Source organism: Pelodiscus sinensis, chromosome 2 (genome assembly GCF_049634645.1).
Source record: "Pelodiscus sinensis isolate JC-2024 chromosome 2, ASM4963464v1, whole genome shotgun sequence".
Classification (NCBI taxonomy): Eukaryota; Metazoa; Chordata; order Testudines; family Trionychidae; genus Pelodiscus; species Pelodiscus sinensis.
Window position 1 is genome coordinate 181,734,097 of NC_134712.1, and position 23,857 is coordinate 181,757,953.

At 44.1% G+C, this 23,857-nt stretch overlaps 2 protein-coding genes across 4 annotated transcripts in view; one reads left to right on the forward strand and one right to left on the reverse strand.

Moving 5' to 3' along the window:
• METTL6 (methyltransferase 6, tRNA N3-cytidine) lies at positions 1–14,378 on the reverse strand. 3 transcript variants are annotated; one of them, XM_075921942.1, is made up of 6 exons: positions 14,241–14,378; positions 12,786–13,164; positions 9,858–9,992; positions 7,904–8,074; positions 6,403–6,544; positions 1–2,758 (listed from the first exon to the last, which is right to left on the reverse strand). In XM_075921942.1, the coding sequence occupies exons 2-6, from the start codon at positions 13,065–13,067 to the stop codon at positions 2,610–2,612; spliced, it is 879 nt and encodes a 292-aa protein (XP_075778057.1). In that variant the 5' UTR covers positions 13,068–13,164; positions 14,241–14,378; the 3' UTR covers positions 1–2,609. The 3 variants fall into 3 exon arrangements, with proteins under 3 accessions (XP_075778057.1, XP_006120971.1, XP_014427908.1); XM_006120909.4 differs by lacking the exon at positions 14,241–14,378 and having other exon boundaries at positions 12,786–13,240; XM_014572422.3 differs by lacking the exons at positions 6,403–6,544; positions 14,241–14,378 and having other exon boundaries at positions 12,786–13,242.
• The window catches only part of EAF1 (ELL associated factor 1), a 25,594-nt gene continuing 16,055 nt past the window's right edge, over positions 14,319–23,857 (forward strand). The window contains exons 1-3 of the mRNA XM_075921943.1: positions 14,319–14,452; positions 19,647–19,741; positions 22,632–22,768. Coding sequence (XP_075778058.1) covers positions 14,350–14,452; positions 19,647–19,741; positions 22,632–22,768 — 335 coding nt within the window. The 5' untranslated portion in view covers positions 14,319–14,349. The remainder of the gene's footprint in view (positions 14,453–19,646; positions 19,742–22,631; positions 22,769–23,857) is intronic.

Consider the following 23,857-nt stretch of genomic DNA (forward strand, 5'->3'; position numbering starts at 1 on the left):
TTAAAGGTGAAAACAAGAAGGAATTGTATTAGGATTGTGAACAAAAAAGGGAAGAGCAGGGGAAGAAGCCCAGCACAAACTAATAACCATAAACAAAACAGTGAAAGTGAACAGTAAAAAAGCTCTATATAACCACAGACAGCGCGACCGTAAAGGTAAGTTGTACCCCAATTACAGATGGCTACTTGCTCTTCTCAGACTGGAGTGACAGGATCTGGAGAGAGTTGCTCAGGACCTACAACCCTTAGGCTGGTTGAGAGCCCTCAGGGAGGTACATCGGGGAGTCCTTCGCTGATGGTAAAAGAACCCCGAAGAGGATGGCAGGCAGGTGGTGCTTGCAGGATGGAAGGTGATAGATGGGATTCCTCTTCTGCTCTCCAGATTGGTCCACAGCAGGATCAGGTCTCTCAGTACCCACGCGAACACTGTCTCTCGGGTGGACAGCCCCCTCCTAGGCTGCATCCGAACTTATATAAACTTTTGGGTGGGAAACCTCTGAGGTGGTTTGCCCTTAGTCCACAAAAAGGCGGGAAAATCCAGTTTGTACTGGTTCTTGTTTACCACTCCATAGGAAGGACCCCTCCCTTTCCCAAAGTCACATCTTACAAACTCCGTTTTATCTATATCAACTCCATTTTGATATTTACCCAAACAGTCCATAATACCATTAAACTTTATTAACCTATTAACCAATTTTACATAACTATTTATCATGACAGAGGGTCAGCCTACAATCTAGGGAGTGCTACCTCAGAAGACTGGGCCCTAAACTGCACTCTCCTTGGACGTGAAGTGGTTCAGTGTCTGTACTGCTTCTCGGTGGGGGCAGGGACCTAAGCTCGGGATCTTGGCTGGGGGAGACCAGCGGAGCTGGCCCAGCAGGACTGGGTGTTGAGGAGCCCCAGATAGCGGGAAGGTGAGTGGCAGTGGCCGTGTCAGCACCCTAGGAGGCACCCCTGAGAAGTCGTCTGTGACCACTCCTCATCACACCGCCATCTCGACAGCCCCAGAGAGCCAGGAAGCAGCTGCCGGCCAGTCCTGGAGAGCTGTCGCCAGCTGAGGAAATCCACACACATCTCTCAACCCCAGGCCCTGACTCCTGCACCTTCTACACTAGGGATGTTAAGGACTAGTCGACTATTCGATTCCCCTCCCCCACCCAGCTGCCTCTATCTAATCGAGGCAGCAGGACGGGAGGGGGGACAAGAAGGGGTACTTTGAAAGGGCAGTACCGCACAGCTAAGTCCGGGATCAGCTGTGCAGTACTGCCACGTGTGGAACCTGGAATCAGCTGGGGACTCCGGGTTCTGAGGAAATGCCGCGCGGAACTGCGGTCAGAGGGGGAGTCCCCAGCTGATCCCGGGTTCTGCTGAAATGCTGCACAGAGCCCAGAATGAGCTGGGGAGTCCCCAGCTATGCATGGAATTTCAAATGGGCAGCACAGTTGGGCTTCATACTGCCGCTTTGAAATGCACAAGAGCCCCCACTAGGAACTCTTGTACATTTCAAAGCTGGCACGTTGCATGCAGCCCAGAGGGACTTCCTGCTGGCCCCGGGCTGCATGGGGAGTTCCACATTCTCCTCCTTTGAGATGCACAAGAACCCAGCAGAGACTCTTGTACATTTCAAAGGAGGCATACCGAAGTGCCTATCGACTAGTTGAGGGAAATTCCATCGACTATTCGACTAGTAAATGAACTGTTACTTATCCTACACCCTGCCCTAAGCCTCCAACCCCCTACACTGACTCCTGCTCCCCGCATACCCTTCCATGACTCCTGTATCCACATACCCTGCCCTTAGTCTCCCTCACGTACCTCTCAACTCACTGCCCTGATTCCTGCATCCCCTGCCCTGAAGCCCCCACAAGGTCCCAAACAATGCTGGGTAAATCCAATAATATTTCATAAATGATTAATAGATGTCTTAAGAAATAGCTCATCAAATTGTTGCAGATTATTATTTTCATAATAAAAACAGTATTTTGGCTAATCTCTCATGCATGAAGTGTGCCCATTTCTCTTAACACCCGATATGAAGTGCGCTATATGCACTGAAAGGAGAATAAATACATATAACTTAATAGCTCTTATTTATAAAAATGAAAATAAAACAAAAAATGTCCATTACCAGAAATATAAAATAGTTTTAATGTGAAAGAGAAGGGACAGAACACTAATCTGTTCTTGCAGCTAGTGGAAACAGTTATTTATAACTGTTAGCCCTTTTATGCTCGACACATACTTTCCTTAATGAAAATTGCAATCGTATGCAAAATCCTTAAAGAATTATTTAAAAACAGACAATCTTATTTAAACCATTTTTATATCAAAAGCATACAAGAGTCTCTAACAATGATGCATAGAATTTACTTTAAAAAGGAAATGTAGGTATCCAAAGAGGTTGTTTGTACCTTTATCCAATCTTAAAAATTGTATTTTAATACTCACTCTTGCCTTCCAGACCCAAGGATCAAAAACAGAAGGTTCTGAAAAATGTAATTCTGTCATTCTGTCACCAGGACAGTACAAAAAAGAAAAAACACCATGCTAGATCCAGCCTCTCACCCCCCATTAAAAGAAGCATTTCTAGTGCTCATTAGCAAATACTCATGTTTCACTTAGAGGCTTTCGAAATTTGCTCTGAAGAAAAACTCTTGGAACACGCAGGCCTTCTTTCCTATTCACAGTTTCTCGTAGCACATACTCATTGACCACTTGCTCATATCCTACAGCCATAAAGAGATGAGACAAAAACTCTACAAGGAAGAAAGATGAAAGGTGGTGTTACTAAAAGTTAGTTTAGACTGTTTTTAAGCACTAGTGAGCATTTATACAAGGATTTGTTTTTAACTACTTAAGGGTATGCACTTTCTTGAAAATCCCAAAGGCTTCAAATACGCAAGCTGCTCTATGCAGACACTACCAACTGCACTGAGCCTCACTGAAGTCAATGAAGCAAAATGCAGGACAATGTAGCACTTTAAAGACTAACAAGATGGTTTATTAGATGATGAGCTTTCGTGGGCCAGACCCACTTCCTCAGATCAAATAGTGGAAGAAAATAGTCACAACCATATATACCAAAGGATACAATTAAAAAAAATGAACAGATATGAAAAGGACAAATCACATTTCAGAACAGGAGGGAGATGCGGGGGGGGGGGGGAGGAAGGAAGGTAAGTGTCTGTGAATTGACGATATTAGAGGTGGGGAGAGTGGGATGTTTGTGAGTTAATGGTATTAGAGGTGATAATTGGGAAAGCTATCTTGATAATGTGTAAGATAGTTCAAGTGTTTGTTCAATCCGACCCTGCTGGCATTCCGAGCAGCTTATAAAGGACTGGGGCTTTAAATGGCTAACACAGTCCTATTTCAGCTATTGTGTACATTTATCATTTTAAATGGAAAGTTTTCCATTTCCTCTTATGGCTGACTGAAATTATTTTCAGATTTTGTAGAGAGCCAACACAAAGCCAATGCACCATCCTAAGTCCTGTTTAAACCCCATTTCAGAGATTTCAGTGGTGGATTGACTCAGGCTTGCTCTCTACATAGAGGTTAATATGACAAGTTCTCACATTGTAGTTAAACAGGAAAAGAAAGGGAAGGTGACAAACTGGAAATGTTGATTCTATGCCTCCGCAGTTCAAACTTACTTTTCGTATACTGTATACATAGAAGAACTCCTAGTGGAATAATTCTTTCCATAGAGGACATAGACCTAGACATTGGACAGAGTCAGAAGACCCAGCTCAGCTGCTGACTTATGTGATCTTGGGGAAGGAAGTCATGTCTCCTTTGCTTTCCCTCTTACCTTTCTTCATCTGTTTTACCTAATTAGACTGTCAACTCTCCATAGCAGAAATTGTTGCACACTGTGTTTATACAGTATGAGAAATACAGGATACTAAAATGCAACTAACAGATACCACGCCATACAACACTGCAACTTTACTATAATGAAATCACACTATGATCGATTCCCTACTCACTCACTCCTCTACTAAATATATTAAATAATTTGGTGTAGTGAAAAATTAGTTCCCTGAGAACATGAAAGACTGATAGTTTTGTCTGAGCCAGACATATACCCCTTTCAAAAAAAGAACAATCATAGTCGGCATTTGCTCCTCTTTTCACCTCTCCCTTTCATTTCTTTCATGTTTCATTTTTCTCAGCTGAAAATAAAGAGCACTAGCACCTCCTCACTGGCAAACCTCCTCCGTGAATGGCTACCAAGTGATCACACAGCACATTTTGCTGCAATACACATTGTGTTTTGACTATCAAACTTCTGGAAAAACACATCTGTTAGATCACAATTAAACCCAATAGGCCATTTTGGAAAGAACTGACTCTGGTTAATGATATTTTAGAGAGATTTGCTGCTACAACTTAATATACATGTTATCTTCATATCACCACAAGAAAATGAGACTGCAGGTAACAGAAGAATCTTCAAAATTCAAGAAAAAAAAAAACCTCAAGAAATTTCCCATACAAACACTCAATCGTGACACCTTATTCCCAAAATGCCAAACAAGGGATTGGATTTAAATTTCCATTTCTAGGGTGGCTCCTCACTCCTTCCCTCCAACAGCAGAGCTCACTTCGCTACCATTAACATTATAAGTGGAATTAAACAAACTCGCTGATTATAATAAAAATGACCATAGAAATGCTTTAGGGAAAGTTGTATAGCTGCTTGCATTATTTATCTTAAATTTAGTCAATATCCTTTAAAAAAAAAGAATCATTTAAAAATTATTAATGGAATTAGTTTTCATTTTGAAATATGAGCAGCAACTAGGTAATCCACTATGTCATAAAATATCAAAATTATTTTCTTAGCTCCAATTTTGGTACCCAAGAAACTTTCAATGCTTGATTATGCTATAAAGAAGAAAAAAAATACTTTTTTCTTTACAAAGCCCCATAATGGTTATAGGGAAGTATTTGTTCTCTAGTGTGCATTGAGCAAAACTGGGAGCCAAGAGACCAGAGTTACAATCCCAGCTTTGTACAAAACTTGGGCAAACTATTTTATTTCTCTGTGCTTCAGTTTTCCTATCTGTAAAATTGGGACAATGAATCTTCTTTTATAAAGCATTAAGATCCCCGAATGAAAGACTACATACTCTAGAACCTCAGAGTTATAAATACCAGAATTATGAAATGAGTGGTCAGCCACACACCCCATTTGGAACCAGAAGTAACACAAAGTAGCAGAGATTTTTTTTTAAAGAAGCAAATACAGAACTATACTGTGTTAAACACAACACACTAAGCAAAAGAAAAATGGTGTTTTCCTTTTTTTAGTAAAGTTTCAAAACTGTATTAAGTCAACACTCAGTTGAAAATTTTTGAAAAAACCATATCATTTTGTTCAGAGTTATGAATAACCTCCATTCCCAAGATGTTTATAACTTTGAGGTACTACTGCAGCCATGGCCAACCTGCGGCTTGAGAGCCACATGCGGTTCTTCCCCCCGAAAAGTGCGGCTTGCAAAGCTGCTCCTGTGTCCCCCCCCCCCCGACAGTCCCTGGCCCCCCCCATGCTCATGGGGTTGGTGATTCAAAATGGCGCCAAAGATGGCAGCCATTGAAGGGAACCTGATATGGCCAAAAAGCCTAAGCTTGCTTGCTCCTTAAAGGGACATCTTCCTTTTTTTTTCTTTTTTTTTTGTTTGACAATTCGGGGGGGGGGGGGGGGGGGAAGCCTTCCCTTTTCTAATTTTTTTTGGCTTGACAATTCTGGTGTGGCTCTTTGCATTCTTTCTGCCGCTGTTTCAGCTTTCTTTGCTAAATGGGTTGGCCATGCCTGTACTACTGTAAGTATTGTTAATTTTGTAAGGTGATGATAATGAAATACTTTTATAAGTAATCTATACTAAAATGTAGAGCTGGCTGAACTTGGTAATAATCTACTAGAAGAGACAACAATCACAACTAGTCAAATTATTAGCACAGTGTTACCTCAATAAAACTTTTGTTGAAGCTTTCCTCCCACCCAGTCATATTTTTGCTTCTAAGCCCACTGACTTCAATTTTGAATCTGAATTCATATACATACACCCCTTAGTAGTCACATCTGAGACCAAATCTTTTCCTAAGCATTTTTCTCTTTCTTTCAAAGCATTGATATGAATGAGGCCACTGCAGTTAACAAGTTCTAAACCTATGCAGTAGTGAACTCACCATGAAGGACCGTCAACAGATCAAATTGCTCCTTCAGTCCTGCCCATTTTATAAAATAACCATATGCAGCTGGTAAACAAATTACACATACGAACTTTGAAACACTGGTGTAACAGACAACCCTTAAGGCATAGCAACAATTCACTGAAGCAAGTTTAAACCAAAAAAAAAGCTACAGAAAAAAATGTATTACATATCTTACCATCAGTAAAGAAATATGACCTTGTCCCATCTTGTCTAACATAAAAGTTTTCTCCAAGTTTGTTGCCAGATTTAAACCTAAGCATCGCATGATCATAGAGCCCATAGTCTCTAAATAAGACACACTTGCCTGGTTTTAACACCTATCAGATAAAATGTATATTTATCAGTAAAGTGGACAAAACAAAATGACTTAAGGGTGAGAGAACATTCGTGACTTGTACATTTCTGCAGAAATGAACAAATGCATTAAATGAGCTAACCATCCTCACAAAGAAAAGTCATTAGCCACTATTCCATTTGAGCTAAGAAATAAATCTCTATTTTAGAAAGCAAACTCTGAAGTATATCAAAACCTAACCTCTATTATTCAGACTATAGATGTGACACACTAAATATTCAGTAATGTAAAAATCAAAATATGAACTGAATTTTATATTTAGTTGTTTGTGCAAATAAAAATATGTATGGTGCTAACAAAAGAATGAGAAATCAAAAAGTAAAGGTGCTTTCCTTTCTTTACAATCAGTAGCCAATATTTTGTAACCACCGTTATCTCAAAATAGTTGTGCATTTTTCAACTCTCATTTTAGGGCCTGCTCCTACTTGATGCTGAGTACCCTCAATCTGAGTTAAAACATTTTAGCATCTCCCCCTGTGAAGTGCTAATGCTCCTCCTTGACTTCTTCTTTGAAGCCTAATGACCCAGTCCTACACATACTTATGTACATGCTTAACTTTGTAACTTGTGTGTAGTCTTGCTGATTTCAATGGGACTACTCAGTGTGTAAAGTTAAGCAAGTAAGTTAGGCCCTGAACCTGATAACACTTAATCATTATAAATATAACATACCACCATAGAACCTTTAAGTCAGATAAATGAAAAAAAAGTTGTTTTTAATGAGAACTAGATACCGTCACAACACTGCATTTTGTTTTAGCATGCATATTAAGGTGCTTGGTATAGATAAAAATGGTAATTAAACCTAGAGAAAGCAACATTCATTTCTGACCTGACTTTCAGCCAATTAATCAGATGATTTCCTTTTTATAAAAATAAGCCATAATAGCATTTTCTTAATGATATTCCTTAAAATGGCAAAAAGTCATACTGTAAAAATGGCATTGAGGCTCCATGTGCTACATCTCAAGGACCATACAGCAAGTATGTTTAGTTTACTTGCAAAAAAATATTTATTCTAACAGCCATCTAAATGTCATATTATCAACATGATAATTTTGTAACATGAATTTAGTTATGCTGACAATGCACAAGCCAGAGGAGAATCCATCTCACTTACTCAGAGCTCATAGGAGAAAAATATAGTCAAAACTTATTTTAGTCCTCAGAATAAGCAAATGTGACTGAATTCTTCCAGAGAGTAATTAACTAAGATGGTACTACTTTCACAGTTTATTTTCAGAGTGGAACAGTCTTCTTCTTGGGTCAAAGAAGACTAAACAATACCCCCAAAACTGTTAAGTCATACTTATACATTTACCTTATAAATATTTTGCAAGGCAAGGTGCATCTTGTCAGGGTGAATGGCAGAAAGCACAAATATTAACGTGACAACATCCAGAGAATCTGCTGGTATATTTTCCAGAAGGTCGTCTTTGGTCAGATCACATTGGAATACTTTACATCTCTCAATATTATATAAAGTGTTCTTCTATGGGGTGAAAAGATGCTGTTATTTTTCACCTAAAGCAACATGGACTATAAAACTATAAAGACAAAATTGTATTTTCTGATTTTTTTTAATTGGGAAAGCAACAGAAGGAAACAGAACTACAAAAGTGCATTCATACCAAGCTTTCTGTTTACTCCAGTCCAAACTCACACTAAGGCTTGGTTTACACTAGGAAATTATATTGGTGTAACTTCATCACTCAGGGATGTGGAACATCCACACCACTGAATGATGGAGTTATGCCAACCTAAACTGTGGCATAAACAGCACTATGTTGATGGAAAGGCTTTTGACATAGCTAACCAACTCTTGGAGAGGAGTACCACCTACTAGGGATGAAAAATCCTGTTTAAAATGTTAACCTGTTAATCTATATGTTTAACCAGTTAACTGGCCCACCGTGTTGTGCCATGGATGGGTGGGATGGGGTCATTGGAACAGCCCCTGCCTGTGGTGTGGTTGTCCCAGCCAGGCAGGGCCCACCGGCGCCACAGGCAGGAGATTGCTCAGGCTGGGCACCAGTTACTCCAGTAAGCATGCCAATAAGGCAATGCTTACTCGGTAACCAGTTAACCGGTTACTCTTTAAAATCCCCTACTACTTAGGCCGGGAGTGGGGAACCTTTTTTGGGTCAGGGGCTGCTGACACACAGAAAAATCAGTTGGGGGCTATGCACAAGTGAGAAGCAAAACAAAAAAAAAACAAAAAAACAAAAAAACCAAACTCCCCATCAGAGGAAAAAGACTTGCACACCACATTTCCCTTGCACACCAGAGCCTAAGGGGGGGCCTTGCCTAGTAGATTTTGTGTGCTCCAGCCCCATGGGGGAGCAGCTGGGGGGTGAGGAGAAGGAGAGGCTAGAGCACAAGTGCAGGCTCCCCAATTTGGGGGGTCCTGAGCCTCTGGGGCCAGATCCAGGAAAGCCGGGGGCCGCATCTAGTCCCTGGGCCTGAGTTTCCCCATCCCTGGCCTAGGCTGACAGAATAAGCTCTCTTGTTGGAATAGGTAGCATCTCCACTAAACACTGCAGTGGAGCAACTGCACCAGTGCACCTGTGCCACTGAAGTGCTGTGTCACTATCCCTGAGGAAACTCTGTTCCAAAAACTTTAAAAATTCTGCACCAAAAAATTTAATAAATCTACACACAATATTTTTAAATACTGCCCATTTTATCTGTCAAAAATATATATAATTATGCCAGCGACCCTGGAACTGGAGGTAGGATGCAGGACTGAATTGTATAAAAATGAATTAGCGAATATAAACATACTATCTATTCATACCAGGTCTTCAATTTTTCTTGAAAAGAGACCCTTCAGTTTTTGTTTTAAAGATCACTCTGATTGTCGCTCCCCCTTCCCTGCAAAGGATGCCACAGCTGAATTCATGTCCCAAATCAAATTGTGGTTGAACTGTGTAGTTTTCCACAACATGGTTATGTTGCAAACCTCCCCCTTCCCCCCAAAAAAGAGGACTTCTTTGCTGAATCAGTCTATTATTCTCATTGGCCAAACTTAACTTCTAGGAAATATCCAAGCACAACACTGATGCTTACTACTACAGTAATATGATTTAATAGTAAAAAAATCAGGTCCTAAAATTCTTGTAAATTAAGCATCAGTACTGTGTATCAGTTTCTCTCCTTTTCCATACAGGCCAGTTTACCATCCTAATAGAAGAAAACAAAGCTATATCATCTGGAATTTGATAAGCACAAATTTCTAAAGAAGCACTAAAAATACAAATAAATATCACACCAACCTTTACATATTCAACAGCTCTTGGAGAGAAATCACAGGCATAAGCAAAGATATTCAAGTCCTCTTCTAAAAGTGGAAACAAGCAATTTCCAACCCCACAGCCTGCTTCAAGCATGGTCAGTTTCTCATCTTCAAACTATATGGGAGAAAGAGGCCAAGGATACAGCATGTCACTTGTGTTTGATCTTTATATTACGAAGATACCACTTTTCACACTTTAAAGTTAGGATCAGCATTTCAATTATCCGTCTAAAATCTGATGGAACCTGTCACTCGCAAAGGGCACAGCAAAGTATAGGCTTTCATTTAGATCACAGTAAGTTTCTCTTTAGAAACTACTAAAAACTCATTATTGATCTACTCATTTCAGCAGTGATCAAATTAGCAGAAACCCTCACCATTCGTGGTATATACAAATGGCGAAATTTGCAAATACTGGGAGCTATGGACCCTGGCTCCTGGGGGAAGCTCCCCGTGGCTCCCTAACAGGAAACTCACCATGGCTCCCGGCACCTCAGCGAGTTCCCCACAGCTCTTGATCACACCATCCCCTTCAGGTCAGGAATGGAGACCCCATGAATATGCGGAACCCCAGAGAGCAATTCCGCGAATCACGAGGGTCTCCTGTATGCTTTCCTCTATGCCCTGGCCCTTTTGTAAAAAGGGTGAACAAATGCATTTGAATATGATTTTTTTAAATGTATATTTTAATGCTTTGACTATTCTAGATAGTCAACTTTGTAACAGGGTGCAAAATTTTGAGCAACTTGTGTTGGAAAAGAGAGAGAGAGAGAGAGAGAGAGAGAGGATCTTAGATCTAATTTAGGACACTAAGCAAGTGTTCTAGAGCAGTGGTTCCCAAACTGTGGCGTTCAACTCCATAAAGATTGCAGAGCAACATATGGCAGGTCCCAGGTGAGTTGAGGAGAGAGCATCACACTGCCTTACTCAGCTCCCCAGCTCCTCTCCAACCAGGGCCATACTTAGGATTTATGGGGCCCTATACAGTACTATTAAACTGGTGTCTCTATGCCCAACAGCATTTGGGGAGGGAGATTTCTTTAGACACATGGTTTTAAAATCTTCAGCAGCACACTAACATATTTTTATAGAAAATTTTAAACCAAGATCCTGTAGACCAGGGCTACTCAACTTTGGAAGCCTCAGAGGCCACAATAATACAGCACATGCCGAGGGCCGCAACTTAAGTGTCGTTGCTTATACATGCAAATTGCTTCTTTCACACGGGTTGGCATGAATACAAAGCACTTCCCACATTCCCCAGGACTCCCGGCACCTCCTCCCTGGGGGCTAGAAACGCCAGCCCGTCCGCTTGCATCTTTCAATGCTCACCCCACCTGGCAGACGCCTTGCCATTGTGGAGCGTGTTCCCAGTGGAGGTCATGTTCAAAGATTCCCACCTGCAGGCCACGTGTTGAGCCCCGCGTAAACCAAAACTGCACTGCAGGCCGCAAACATACAGGCCATGGGCTGTGTGTTGAGTAGTCGTTCTATAGACTCACACAGTACATTCAGAACCTGACAGTACATACTAGGGATGTGGAAGTTTAACCAGTTAACTGGGAAGCATCACCCTAAATTGGGGGGCAGGAGTAGCTCCCCATCTGTTGTGGGCAGGGAGCTGCTCCAACCCCACCGGGGGCCCATCGTGGACACAGTCGGGGAGCAGTCCCTGTTCATGGGGAGCCCAGGCACCCCACAGGCAGGGACTGTTCCAGCATCCGCAGAAGCCTCTGTCCATGGGGGAGCCAGGCGCCCCACAGGCAGGGGTTGTCCAGAGTAGCCTCTGAGGAGCTCGGGCATCCCACAAGCAGAGCTGCTCTGTGAGGGCTGGGTGTCAGCATCAGCCCCAGCCCATGTGCAGGGGTAGTGAGCTGGCAGATCCAGACCCAGTATGATGCTGGGAGTGGGAGCCCTGTAGGCTGGGGGCTGCGCCAGCCAGGCTGCAGTGGTCCCCAGCCCTGATCTCACTTTAGTCAAATAACCAATTAAATGTTAGGCTAACCTAATGTTTAACTGATTAAGTGGGATTTTACATCTCTAGTATATACCTGGGGTTGGCAAATGCCTATTTAATGGCTTCATTATTATCTGAATGGCTCTTTCACAGGTTCAATGTGCTGCTAGTAGGTCTGACATGCTTTTTCACTTTTAAGTGAACTATATCCTCTATGGAAGAAGTAGAGCCACAGAAGAGGAATAGGAGGAGGCAGTGGGTAGACATTAAGAACCAGTGGTGACCCAAATTTTCAGGTACTCTACACATCTGTGTATTCTAAGTATAGGTAAGGATGGGTCAGTCTCCAAACTCTGCCCCAGCCTCCATTCCTAGCCACAGCTGCTGCTCCTGGCTTCCCCCACAGCCATACCCGTGGTCCAAGCTCCACTCCCACTCCTGGCCCAGCTCTGTCCGATTCCCTCTCCAATCCTAAACCATGTCTGGCTGTAGCCTCAAGGTCCTTTCCCCTTTCCAATGCTGCCCCCAATTTTGCCTTCCACCCAAGCTCCTCTGCTGAGTCAATGATGCAGTAATGTGGGGTAGAGAGAGAGTGTGGACAAATTCGATTACTGGTAAGGGGAGGCACAATAGGAAACGTTTGGGATCCACTGGTCTAGAGAGTGGGTCTGAATGTAAAATACAGATCAATTATAATATATTATTCAAAGATTTTGTAATAGGTTTTGGTTTTTTTAACTTTTGAAACTTTCAGTTGGGTCTTGACGGTGCCTCCTCTTGGAGACAGGGAGGGGAAAACAGGATGAAAGGACCAATCAAAAAACTCTTCAATTTTTTTATATCTTAAAAGTCATGGAAGCTATCAACTCCACAACATTGTGCACTTGGGGTATGTCTACTTCATTAGTAGTATTTGTTCCTTTATTTGTAGAATTAGTGTATATGGCTCACCTCCCGACATGCTTTTAAATCTTCAAACTCCCTAGTTGTCCAATGCCGATCTTTAAAGAAGTTTGTGCTGTTTCTTTTGTAAAACAGATCCCAGTTCTTCTGTGCCTCCTTCTCTAGTTTCAGTTTTTTGAAGTCAGACACCAAAACTTGCTCTCTTGCCAGTTTCTCAGCTTCTTCAGAGCTAAGGGTCCTTGCACTATGCCCTTTCTTTTGGAAAGCATCATCTTCACAAATTGGAGATACTGAATTCACATAATTATCAGATGTATTTTCTTGGGACATCCTGGATTAATCCACAGGAATACAAACACAACAGATTTAAAGTGGTTTTTTCCCCCCTCATGTATTTATTGCCATCTTTCATTTCAGATCAGACAACCTGGAAACATAAGAAACAATGAGAAAAGAATTATAGTTTGCAGTTCCTGTACCAGAGACTCCTCCCCAACCTCTCCCCCCAGGCAGCCGTCCCCCACTTCCTTCCCCAAACCCACCCTGTACCAGAGACCCCCCCGCCCGCCTCCCCAAACAGCCCCTCCCTGTACAGAGACCCCCCCGCCCGCCTCCCCAAACAGCCCCTCCCTGTACAGAGACCCCCCCGCCCGCCTCCCCAAACAGCCCCTCCCTGTACAGAGACCCCCCCGCCCGCCTCCCCAAACAGCCCCTCCCTGTACCAGAGACCCCCCTCGCCCGCCCCCCCAAACAGCCCCTCCCTGTACAGAGACCCCCCCCGCCCGCCTCCCCAAACAGCCCCTCCCTGTACAGAGACCCCCCGCCCGCCTCCCCAAACAGCCCCTCCCTGTACCAGAGACCCCCCTCGCCCGCCCCCCCAAACAGCCCCTCCCTGTACAGAGACCCCCCCGCCCGCCTCCCCAAACAGCCCCTCCCTGTACAGAGACCCCCCCGCCCGCCTCCCCAAACAGCCCCTCCCTGTACCAGAGACCCCCCTCGCCCGCCCCCCCAAACAGCCCCTCCCTGTACAGAGACCCCCCCGCCCGCCTCCCCAAACAGCCCCTCCCTGTACAGACCCCCCCTCGCCCGCCCCCCCAAACAGCCCCTCCCTGTACAGACCCCCCTCGTCCGCCCCCCCAAACAGCCCCTCCCTGTACGAGACCCCCCCCGCCTCCCCAGACAGCCCCTCCCTGTACCAGAGACCCCCCCGCCCGCCTCCCCAAACAGCCCCTCCCTGTACAGACCCCCCCTCGCCCGCCCCCCCAGACAGCCCCTCCCTGTACGAGACCCCCCCCCGCCTCCCCAAACAGCCCCTCCCTGTACAGACCCCCCTCGTCCGCCCCCCCCAAACAGCCCCTCCCTGTACAGACCCCCCCTCGCCCGCCCCCCCAGACAGCCCCTCCCTGTACGAGACCCCCCCCGCCTCCCCAAACAGCCCCTCCCGCTCTCCTAGCGCGGACACCGAGTCTTGCCCCAAACTCCGCCCCCTCTCCCGGTTCCTACCCGCGCGGGGCGGGGCGGGGCGTAGGCCGGGCCGGACGGCTTTGGCGGTGACACGCGGCCCCGGAAGGGAGCGGAGCGGGGCGGGCGGGGGATCCGGCGTGGCGGGGGCATGAACGGCTCGGCGAACCCGCTGCTGGACAAGGAGGAGCACGCGCTGCAGCTGGGCGAGAGCTTCGAGCGGCGGCCCAAGGCCTCGTTCCACACCATCCGCTGTGAGCGCCCCCCCCCTCGCGGGCACCCCGCCCCGCCCCGGGACTCGCCCCGCCCCCGCACCCCCCCCCCCCAGTGTCACGTTCGATTAATCCGCTAATCGAGTAGTCGATGGAATTTCCATCGGGACTGGGCTAGTCGCTCAGGGGGCGCCGCCCTCCCCCGGCGGCTCTTGCCCGATTGGAAGGAAGAGGCGCAGCGGGGACCCTGTGGCGTGGGCGCTGCGTCCATCCCTGCTCCCACCTTCACCCTCGCCTGCCTCTGCCCCTCCGCGGAGACGGTGCTGGGGGAACGGCTTTTAGGTTTGCTGCCCCCAGCACGGCTCCTGCTACCCCCCCCCCCCCATCCCTTGGTGCCTCTGATATAAGCCTAGGCTTTTTCGGTAGTCAACTAGTTGCTTACATTCCTTACCCCCCCCCATGTATCTTCCTCCTTAACCTACCCAGCTCCCCTAAATCCTCTCTGAGCCCTAGCCCCTCACTCTCCAGTTTCCCCTGCCACCACCCCAACTCTTGCGCACACCCCTTACCAGCTCCCCCTCCACTCTCTCTGCTCCCCTTTCCTAGGTTCTTGCCAGTTCTGTGGAAAGCAGCAACTTTCCGTTACAAATTTAGAGGGAGGGGGGGAATAAAGTGAGGTTAATCTGAAAGTAACTCAAAATTATGGGAAGGGGAGAGCGCATGCGCACAGAGGGCAGCGAGCTTCTTAGTGAATGTCAGATCAGATGATGTATCAGTTTAAATATTATACTGTGAAAGATGCAGGACTATGGTTTCACCTGAGAGAGTCTGAAAGAGGGAAACCACAGCCACCCAGTTTCTTAAGATTTATTGAAATGTCTATCAGAATCCTTCAATACAATGTAAAGAGCACAACATGTTGTCCCCTATTCCCTCCAGGAGGAAGCCTCTATCTCTGGATGAGTAATATTTAGCCAGTCTGGAAGATGAGTTTTGAAAGTTTTCAGATGATACCAAGTTTGATAGCTAAGTTTGCAGATACCACAAAGCTGGGAGGGGTTGCAACTGCTTTGGAGGTTAGGGTCATAATTCAAAATGATCTGGACAAATTGGGGAAATGGTCTGAGGTAAACAGGGATGAAGTTTAATAAGGACAAATGCAAAGTGCTCCACTTAGGAAGGAACAATCAGTTTCACACATACAGAATGGGAAGCGACTGCCTAGGAAGGAGTACTGCAGAAAGTGATGTAGGGGTTATAGTGGACCACAAACTAAATATGAGTCAACAGTGTGATGTTGCAAAAAAAGCAAACATGATTCTAGGATGCATTAACAAGTGGGTTGTGAGCAAGACAGGAGAAGTCATTCTTCTGCTCTACTCTGCACTGATTAGGCCTCAGTTGGAATATTGTATCCAGTTCTGGACACCACATTTCAAGACAGATGTGGAGAAATTGGAGAAGGTCCAGAGAAGAGCAACAAGAATGATTAAAGGCCTAGAGAACATGACCTATGAAGGAAGACTGAAAGAACTGAGCTTGTTTAGTTTGTAAAAGAGAAGATTGAGAGGGGACATGATAGCGGTTTGACAAGGTTTCACAAGGAGGAGGGAGAAAAATTGTTCTTCCTGGCCTCTGAGGATAGAACAAGAAGTAATGGGCTTAAACTGCAGCAAGCAAGGTTTAGGTTGGACATTAGGAAAAGTTCCTAACTGTAATGGTGGTTAAACGCTGGAATAAATTGCCTAGGGAGGTTGTGGAATCTCCATCTCTGGAGATATTTAAGAGTAGGTTAGATAAATGTCTTTCAGGGATGGTCTATAGTACTGGGTACTGTCATGAGGGCAGAAGACTGGAGTCGATGACCTCTTGAGGTCCCTTCCAGTCCTAATATCCTATGATTCTATTTTCTCAGAGTGCTTCAAGCTTCTCTGTTGGGGAAAATAGTCTACTTTTGCTCTTTTTTGCCTCTTACTATTAGGGATGTGAATGTTTTATCATTTATGTTTAACTGGTGGGAGCTGGAGCCTGGGAGCCTCTGTAAATGGCAGATAGCCTTATCTAGCAATAACATATTTGAAACAAGTTTTTACTAGGGGGCTACACCCTCTGCTCGCTGCGCTCTCCTACCCCCCTCTCTCTGGCTACTTTTGCTTTGCTTAGAGAGCTTGTTGACGCTGATTATGTCATTTTGTCACCCAGCAGGAGCATTCTGTCATCCAGCAGGAAAATCTTTTTTATATATAGAGAAAGATTTGTAATTCAAAGATTCAAAAATATACCCACCATTACCTCAAATGAGCAAAATTAGGCTCTTCTAGTGATAGAAGTCCTAGAAGTATACAGCTAAAAATACATTGGGGTTGTATCATTCTCACTTGCTTATAAGTCACTTTAAAGGACAATATCTGAAAGGATGAAGACAGTGGATCATATCTTCAGGAGAAACTACAGCTTTTGAAGTATTTAGAATGTAGTCATAGTCTGAAATAGCTTCAGATCAGATTATGCACTTTCTAAACTAGAATATTTTTTGTGACCACTGGACCTGAAAATTTAACCTGGGATCAGTTATACTGATTTTCCCTCCTTCCGGCATACCACTGTAAGATCTTATAGACCAAAATTCTTCTCTCCTTTATAACATCCAAAAACTCATTTTCATCATCTCTTGGCTGTGAGGTTCTATAGTACTTGGACAGTTTTATATGCTTCTTAGCATATATGCAGTGTCTTAGGTGGCACGTGACCAGGATCCATGGCCCCTTCCCCAAGTCTGCCACTGCCGCTGCTGAAACTGACAAGTGACAGAGCAGAGCTGCTGGGGTGCTGCCGGGTTGATCCCGCAACGCCACCGCTCACCCCCCTGTTCAGCTCCAGGCAGCACCCCAGCTGCTCTGCTCCGCCCTGCCGCTTCCCCAAGTCTGCCACTGCCGCTGCTGAAACTGACAAGTGACAGAGCAGAGCTGCTGGGGTGCTGCCGGGTTGATCCCGCAACGCCACCGCTCACCCCCCTGTTCAGCTCCAGGCAGCACCCCAGCTGCTCTGCTCCGCCCTGCCGCTTCCCCAAGTCTGCCACTGCCGCTGCTTAAACTGACAAGTGACAGAGCAGAGCAGCTGGGGTGCTGCCGGGTTGGTCCCGCAGTGCCACTCCTACCCTCCTGCTCGGCGATAACTACTGCAGTCTGGGGGGTGAGGATCCTGCTCCCCTCCCGGAAACTCTCGGTGGCGGCGCAGGGCTTCCCCTGCCTTCCTGCAAAACGGCGGAGGGTTTGCCCCTTGCTGTGCTATTCCCCGCCCACCCCTCGGGACGCAGTGCGGGTCCCTCCAGACCCGTCACAGTCCCCCCCTGAGTGCCTCCCAATACTCCGGCATATCCAATAATCCGGCATCACCTAGGTCCCAAAGGTGCCGTATTATTGGAAGTCTACTGTACTTGAAAACTGCTATCATGTCCCTTCTCAGTCATCTCTTTTCTAAACTAAACAAGCACAATTCTTTCCGTTTTCCCTCATAGCTCATGTTTTCTAGGCCTTTAATTTTTTGTTGCTCTTCTCTAGATGTTCTCCAATTTCTCCACATCTTTCTTGAAATATTGTACCCAGAACTGGATACGGTACTCCAACTGAGAGCGGAAGAATGACTTTTCATGTCTTGCTCACAACACTCGTGTTAATGCATTCCAGAATCATGTTTGCTTTAGCTTGTAGTCCACTGTGACCCTTAGGTCCCTTTCTGCAGTACAGGCAGTCCCCGAGTTACGCGGATCCGACTTATGTCGGATCCGCAGTTACGAACGGGGCCCTCCCTCTCCCTGGTCTCCAGCAGGGAGAGGAAGCAAAGCGGCGGAACACGCGGGCAGCGGACAGCCCAGACGCGTCTGGGCTGTCAGCTGGCCGCGTGCTCCGCGGCTTTGCTCTGCTTTGCTCCCCGTCCCCCTGGTCTGCAGACCAGGGGGACGGGGAGCAAAGCAGAGCAAAGCCACGGAGCCCGAGGGCAGCAGGATAGCCACGGCGCGTCTGGGCTGTCCCGCTGCCCCCGTGATCCGCTGCTTTGCTCCGGACGCCTGTGGTACAGCAGCTGGGGCGCTGCTGGTTGGTCCCGTAGCGCCGCTCTGGGTGCCACTGGACCAAGCCAGCAGCACCCCAGCTGCTCTGCCCCAGGTGTCCCCAAGTCAGCCGCTGCTGAAACTGACCAGTGGCTGACTACAGGAAGCCTCTGCCCCGGGCTTCCTGGAATCAGCTGTTGATCAGTTTCAGCAGCAGCTGACTTGGGGATGCCTGGGGTTATTAAGTTGAATCTGTATGTAAGCCAGAACTGGCCTCCAGATTCAGCCGCTGTTGAAACTGATCAGTTTCAGCAGCTGCTGAATCTGGACGCCAGTTCCGACTTACATACAGATTCAATTTAAGAACAAACCTATAGTCCCTATCTTGTACGTAACCCGGGGACTGCCTGTACTCCTTCCTAGACAATCATTACCCATTAGAGGTAGTGGTAGAAGCCTACAGATCCTGACTTTCTCAGCAAAGGGTGTCTGCATGTGAGGTTATGCTGGGCCCACAGTATTCTCCTTCTGTCAGACAGAGTCCTGAGGTCATGATGGCAAGTCCTCCACAAATTGCTCAGTCTTGTAGTTAACAATCTGTTGAGACGTGTGGAGCAGTTCACTATTTAGAGTCAGAAAGTTTAAGGCCAGAAGGGGTAACCAAATCATCTAGTCTTGACTCCTGTATTTCATAGGCCACCAACATCCACTGACTAAATCCAACAACTGAACTTAGACCATTGTTTTACAGCCCTCCCCAGAGACTAGTCCGTTTTGTGCCACAGGCAGAGAAGAGGAGGAACCACAATGCCTAAGAACTCTGCAAAAGCAGAGAAATGACTATGTGAGACTATACCCGGGTAATCCTGGCAAGCATTGGCTGCTTGTTTCAGACTGTCTTCAGACTCAAATGTCACTGCATTGGCTATACCTGAGTCACACAATGAAGCTTTTCCTTAACAAGAAGGCCTAAAAACTTACCATGATTTATGGATCTGGTGTTTGCAGAACTAGACCTATTGTGCCTATGCATTAGCCCTTCTTTAAATAGTAGCATTGGTCCATGTTTTACATTCCTTCTAATCAGAAATAAAGCAGGAGATGTTATCTCAGAAAAAGAGAAACCATGGACACTGTAGAACAATTTAGATATGAAATGTATTTAATATCGTTTATCTTCCTATTCAGATGATTTTAAGCCAGCATCCATAGACACAACTTGTGAAGGGGAGCTCCAAGTTGGTAAGGGAGATGAAGTAACAATTACACTGCCACATATTCCAGTAAGTTTACTTTGTATTATGATGTAATTTGCCATTTGACTTTATAGCAAATTTTCATCCTGCAGTTTTAGTGTCTGCTAGTCAGGTATATTCTGGTGTAAATAGACTTGTATCTATCCCCTTCATTTTTTTATCATGAAGCTAAAACAAATGAGTCGAATGTTTGCACTGCCCTATAGTACTAGCATTTCAGTGTATAATTCCAAGAGAGAGCTGTAAAATGGAGTAAAGTGTTATTTCTGTAAAGGTCCAATCTACTTTGCTTATAATTAATCCCTTTGAAGTACAAGAAGATTTTTAATCCTAACTGGGGTCCCACCTAATTTCCATCAAGTTTTAGTTTTGCATTTAAGTCTGTGACTTTGATTATCCTTGCAAGATCCAATTTTTCAGAAAACTAATTGTAGGCCTTTGGTAAAACTCTGCACAGCTTCAGTGACAGAAAAACAGCATTCTGCACCCTCACTCTGCAGAAACTAGCAGGGGTTCCTACTCAATTGCAATGAGGTTAAATTCAATCACTCTACAAATTATATAGCAATGATTTATTGTACAAGGATGATGGACAAGTGACAGTAAAGAATATGGCCCAATGATTGTACACAATTCTGTTTAATAAATAAGTATTGAAACAAAATAAAAATTACACTTGAGCTCTGGAACTGAATTTGTATGTTAGCTGAAGCTAATGCTAATTACCAGTCCAGCAAGCATGAATATATAAACATAGATAGTTTTAGTGTAGAAAGGCATCACGTTGGAATCCAAGTGGCAGATCCTCCATTGAATAAATCTAGGTTGGAGCTGACAATTTACACCAGTTAATTTATGCCCCCAAGAAAGTTTTCTACATAATGTTACCTTCTTCACTCTTAATGTTAACTCAACTTAACCTATAAAATATACTAAACTTGTTGAAGTAAGTCTGAGAGCAGAGAGCAGCATAATTAATACCAGTAATGCTGCCTTTGAATTAGAATATTCCCTTTTGACTGGGAAGTATATTCCTATTTGAAGTGAATGAATTTCTAGTGCATCCCCTTTCTACATACCAGTTCTGATATTATTTTTAATGTACTGTTTTATGAGTCAGGGACAGCAGGGCAGTACGGATCATGTTCGGAAGGTCCTCCCCTTGTCTGGCAAATCCCCTTGTTCGGAACCAGTCAGGTCTGGAGCAGGGTCGGCCCACAATATTTTGTCACCTGAGGCGAGGAGCTCAAATGACGCCCCCATACCCCCTCGCTTGGGCCAAAACTTTGAAAGGTCTCAATTCTGCCTTCTTCCTATTCTACTCCTCATGGTACTGTTCTGCTACCTATATATGCACCAGCAGCAGATACAATTTTCTACACTCTGGGTCCTAGTTGCAGTCCCCCCCCCCCCCCCCGCCACACACACACACAGAGTCTGGCACCTGAGGCAGTTGCCTCGTGGTAGGGCCAGCCCTGATCCTGAAGGTGCCAGACAAGGGAAGTCCAGCCTGTATTTGATGGTCAAATAATTGTTGAGGAATATTTTTTGTCTCTTGTTGTAGTTATCAGTTTTGTCATAATCTGGTTAAACTTTATCTCTTTCACTCGTTGGGGTTTTTCTGGCCTTTGTAACAGAGTAGCCTGTAAAGTAGCTTTTTGGCTTCCGTTGTATAGCATTTAAGTACTCCAAACTCTTTCATACCTGTTTAATTTTAAGCATGTGAGAGGGACTTTTTGTGTCTTCATTGGAACTTTAGTTTCTCCTCTGTTTCTCAGCAAAGATTATACTTTTCTTTAAGTTCCAGGTTTTCCACAGAATAGGAATGGTGGGATAGACGCTTAGAGCAGTTTCCACTATATTGGTGTTTTATGTTTGTCTGACTTCTCTTTATCTATCAAGAATGAGTAGGACTTTCAGCTTATTTTGTATTACTTTCAATCCTTTTTTACTTTTCAGTTTCTAAATGTAGTAGTATTGAAATGTTGTAAATATCCGTGAAGACATTACTTTAGGAGAATATGATCTTATCCAAACTGGAACCTCTCTGATTGTAACAACTCTGAAGAATCCAATTGTAGACAGTCTGTAATAGTCAATAATTATTTTAGATTTATACGTGTACCTTATTTTTGATAGTGCTGAGAGTTTAAAATTTTAGTTTCAGTTGGTTAAGTGTGAAGACATTTTATTCTCTACGTTAAGAGTGATAGATGTGGGAGCTTGTGCTTTTGTGCACTGTCCCTAATTCAGGATTCTTCATGAGAACATGTGTAAAGATTGCCTTCTGTTCTCTGAAGCAAACACTCTCTTCTTCACTTGTAAGAACTGTTTGCTTTTCTGTGTATCCATATAGCTATTGTATGAAAGTAGTCATTGTTAATGTATAGTGTGTGAAATTTGCATCATAAGACAAAAGTGTTGCTTTTTATTTGATGGATTAAATATAAAGGCAGTTTAAATGAAGTACATGTAGGGTACACATACATTTCATCATGTCACAGATCTACTGAATGCATTACTAGATTTGTATTCAGTAGCTAAACCCAGGATTTTCAGAGCTGGTAGAAGTATCAAGGAGGTTTCTGATATTTGTCATGGCAAACTAATAAAATTCAGTTATTACCCTGATGGAAAGTAGAACTACAAATGATAGTTACCAAAAGCTATGTGTGTTTATCATGCCAAAGCCATATAAAATGAATAAAAGCATAGTATAACTAGCGAGTGAGGAGGAATTGGATGTAATACGATGTGTTCATCCCTTCTTTAAATGCAGATACACTTCGAATCCAAAGTAAATGATAGTTTCTTGATATTGTTCAGAGGCACGCATATATTCTTTAGACTTATTGTATAAATTATCTGTATAGTGTGAGTATAAATAAATGAATGTGTGCTTTTTCCTTAATCACAGGGTTCAACTCCACCAATGACTGTGTTTAAAGGAAATAAAAGACCATATCAGAAGGACTGTGTACTTATTATCAATCATGACACTGGGGAATATGTGCTGGAAAAACTTAGTAGTAGCATTCAGGTCAAGAAAACAAGGTAAAACTGGGGCACATGCAGTTAATAAAATGAATTCTTGCTAGAGAGTCACATTAACTTTAACTATTTCCATGCATTTTGTAAATTTATTATTACTGTTTAATTACTGAGTTTCCTGGACTTTGAGGTGAATTATCATGCCTAACTATGGACATCTCCATTGTATGTACATAGCAGACAGTACAGAATTAGTAGATTCTACCTCATTGAATGGTAATTATTGTAGTTCATGGTTAGACAATGTTGATGGTATAAGAGTTTAGAAGCTGGTCAAAAGACTGGATGGCTTTCAGTAATTTCTTTCTGAAGCAGAAGCACGTGATAACCTGTCAAGTGGACTGGTGAAGTTGCAAGTAATGGACCAAGAAACTTCCTGTGGAAGTCTAATTATCTATATTAATTAGAGTCAGGAAGCATGGCTGCATCAAGATGATAATATATAAAACAGACCTTTCAAACCTTTCATGGGCAAAAATTCTGAAAAAATGAACTCTGGAGAAATAAATAGTATGGTGGGCAATTGCCTAAAAACTGCTGAGATCAGAACTTCTAACTGATCTGATAGCCATACTTCATTTTCAGAGTGTAATTTGTGTATCGTTCACATAAAATATTTTTCTGAGTAGTGCTAATATGTAAGTACCTGAAGTCTCTGAATCAAGTTATTTTTGCAGAGAGGAATGAATGCATGTTAGTTGAGTTCTATAGAGCAATGGTGTCCAACACACTAGCCACATGTGGCTATTTGACTGGTTGAGTGTGGCTGGTTGGCTTGAGCAGTGTAGCTAGTTCTCTACAGCGGTAGCCACTATAGTGGCTACTGCTTCAGAACCGGTTGGACACCATGGCTAATAGAGCATGCTGTTAGTAAACATTTTTTAAAAATATGAAAAAAGCCTGTATTACTGCAGCTGCAGAAACTTTGAGTGAGAGCTTACTATAGTAATGCAGGCTTAGGATCAGGCTGGTAGCTAGGTCAGAGATCTCCAAAGAACAAATCCAAGCTGCTGTAAGTGTTGGTAGTGACTCAGTAGTTGCCACACTTTTTTCTGACTCAGTGCCTTATTAGTGCATGAACATAGTGTTCCA

Bases quoted from the DNA above. Each gene is read 5' to 3' on its own strand.
- METTL6 (XM_075921942.1), bottom strand. From the start codon at position 13,067: ATGTCCCAAGAAAATACATCTGATAATTATGTGAATTCAGTATCTCCA. The intron at 9,993-12,785 runs GTGAGCCATATA...TCTCCCATATAG, and splicing joins ATTTAAAAGCATGTCGGGAG to TTTGAAGATGAGAAACTGAC. The intron at 8,075-9,857 runs GTTGGTGTGATA...TTCACCCCATAG, and splicing joins GAGCTGTTGAATATGTAAAG to AAGAACACTTTATATAATAT.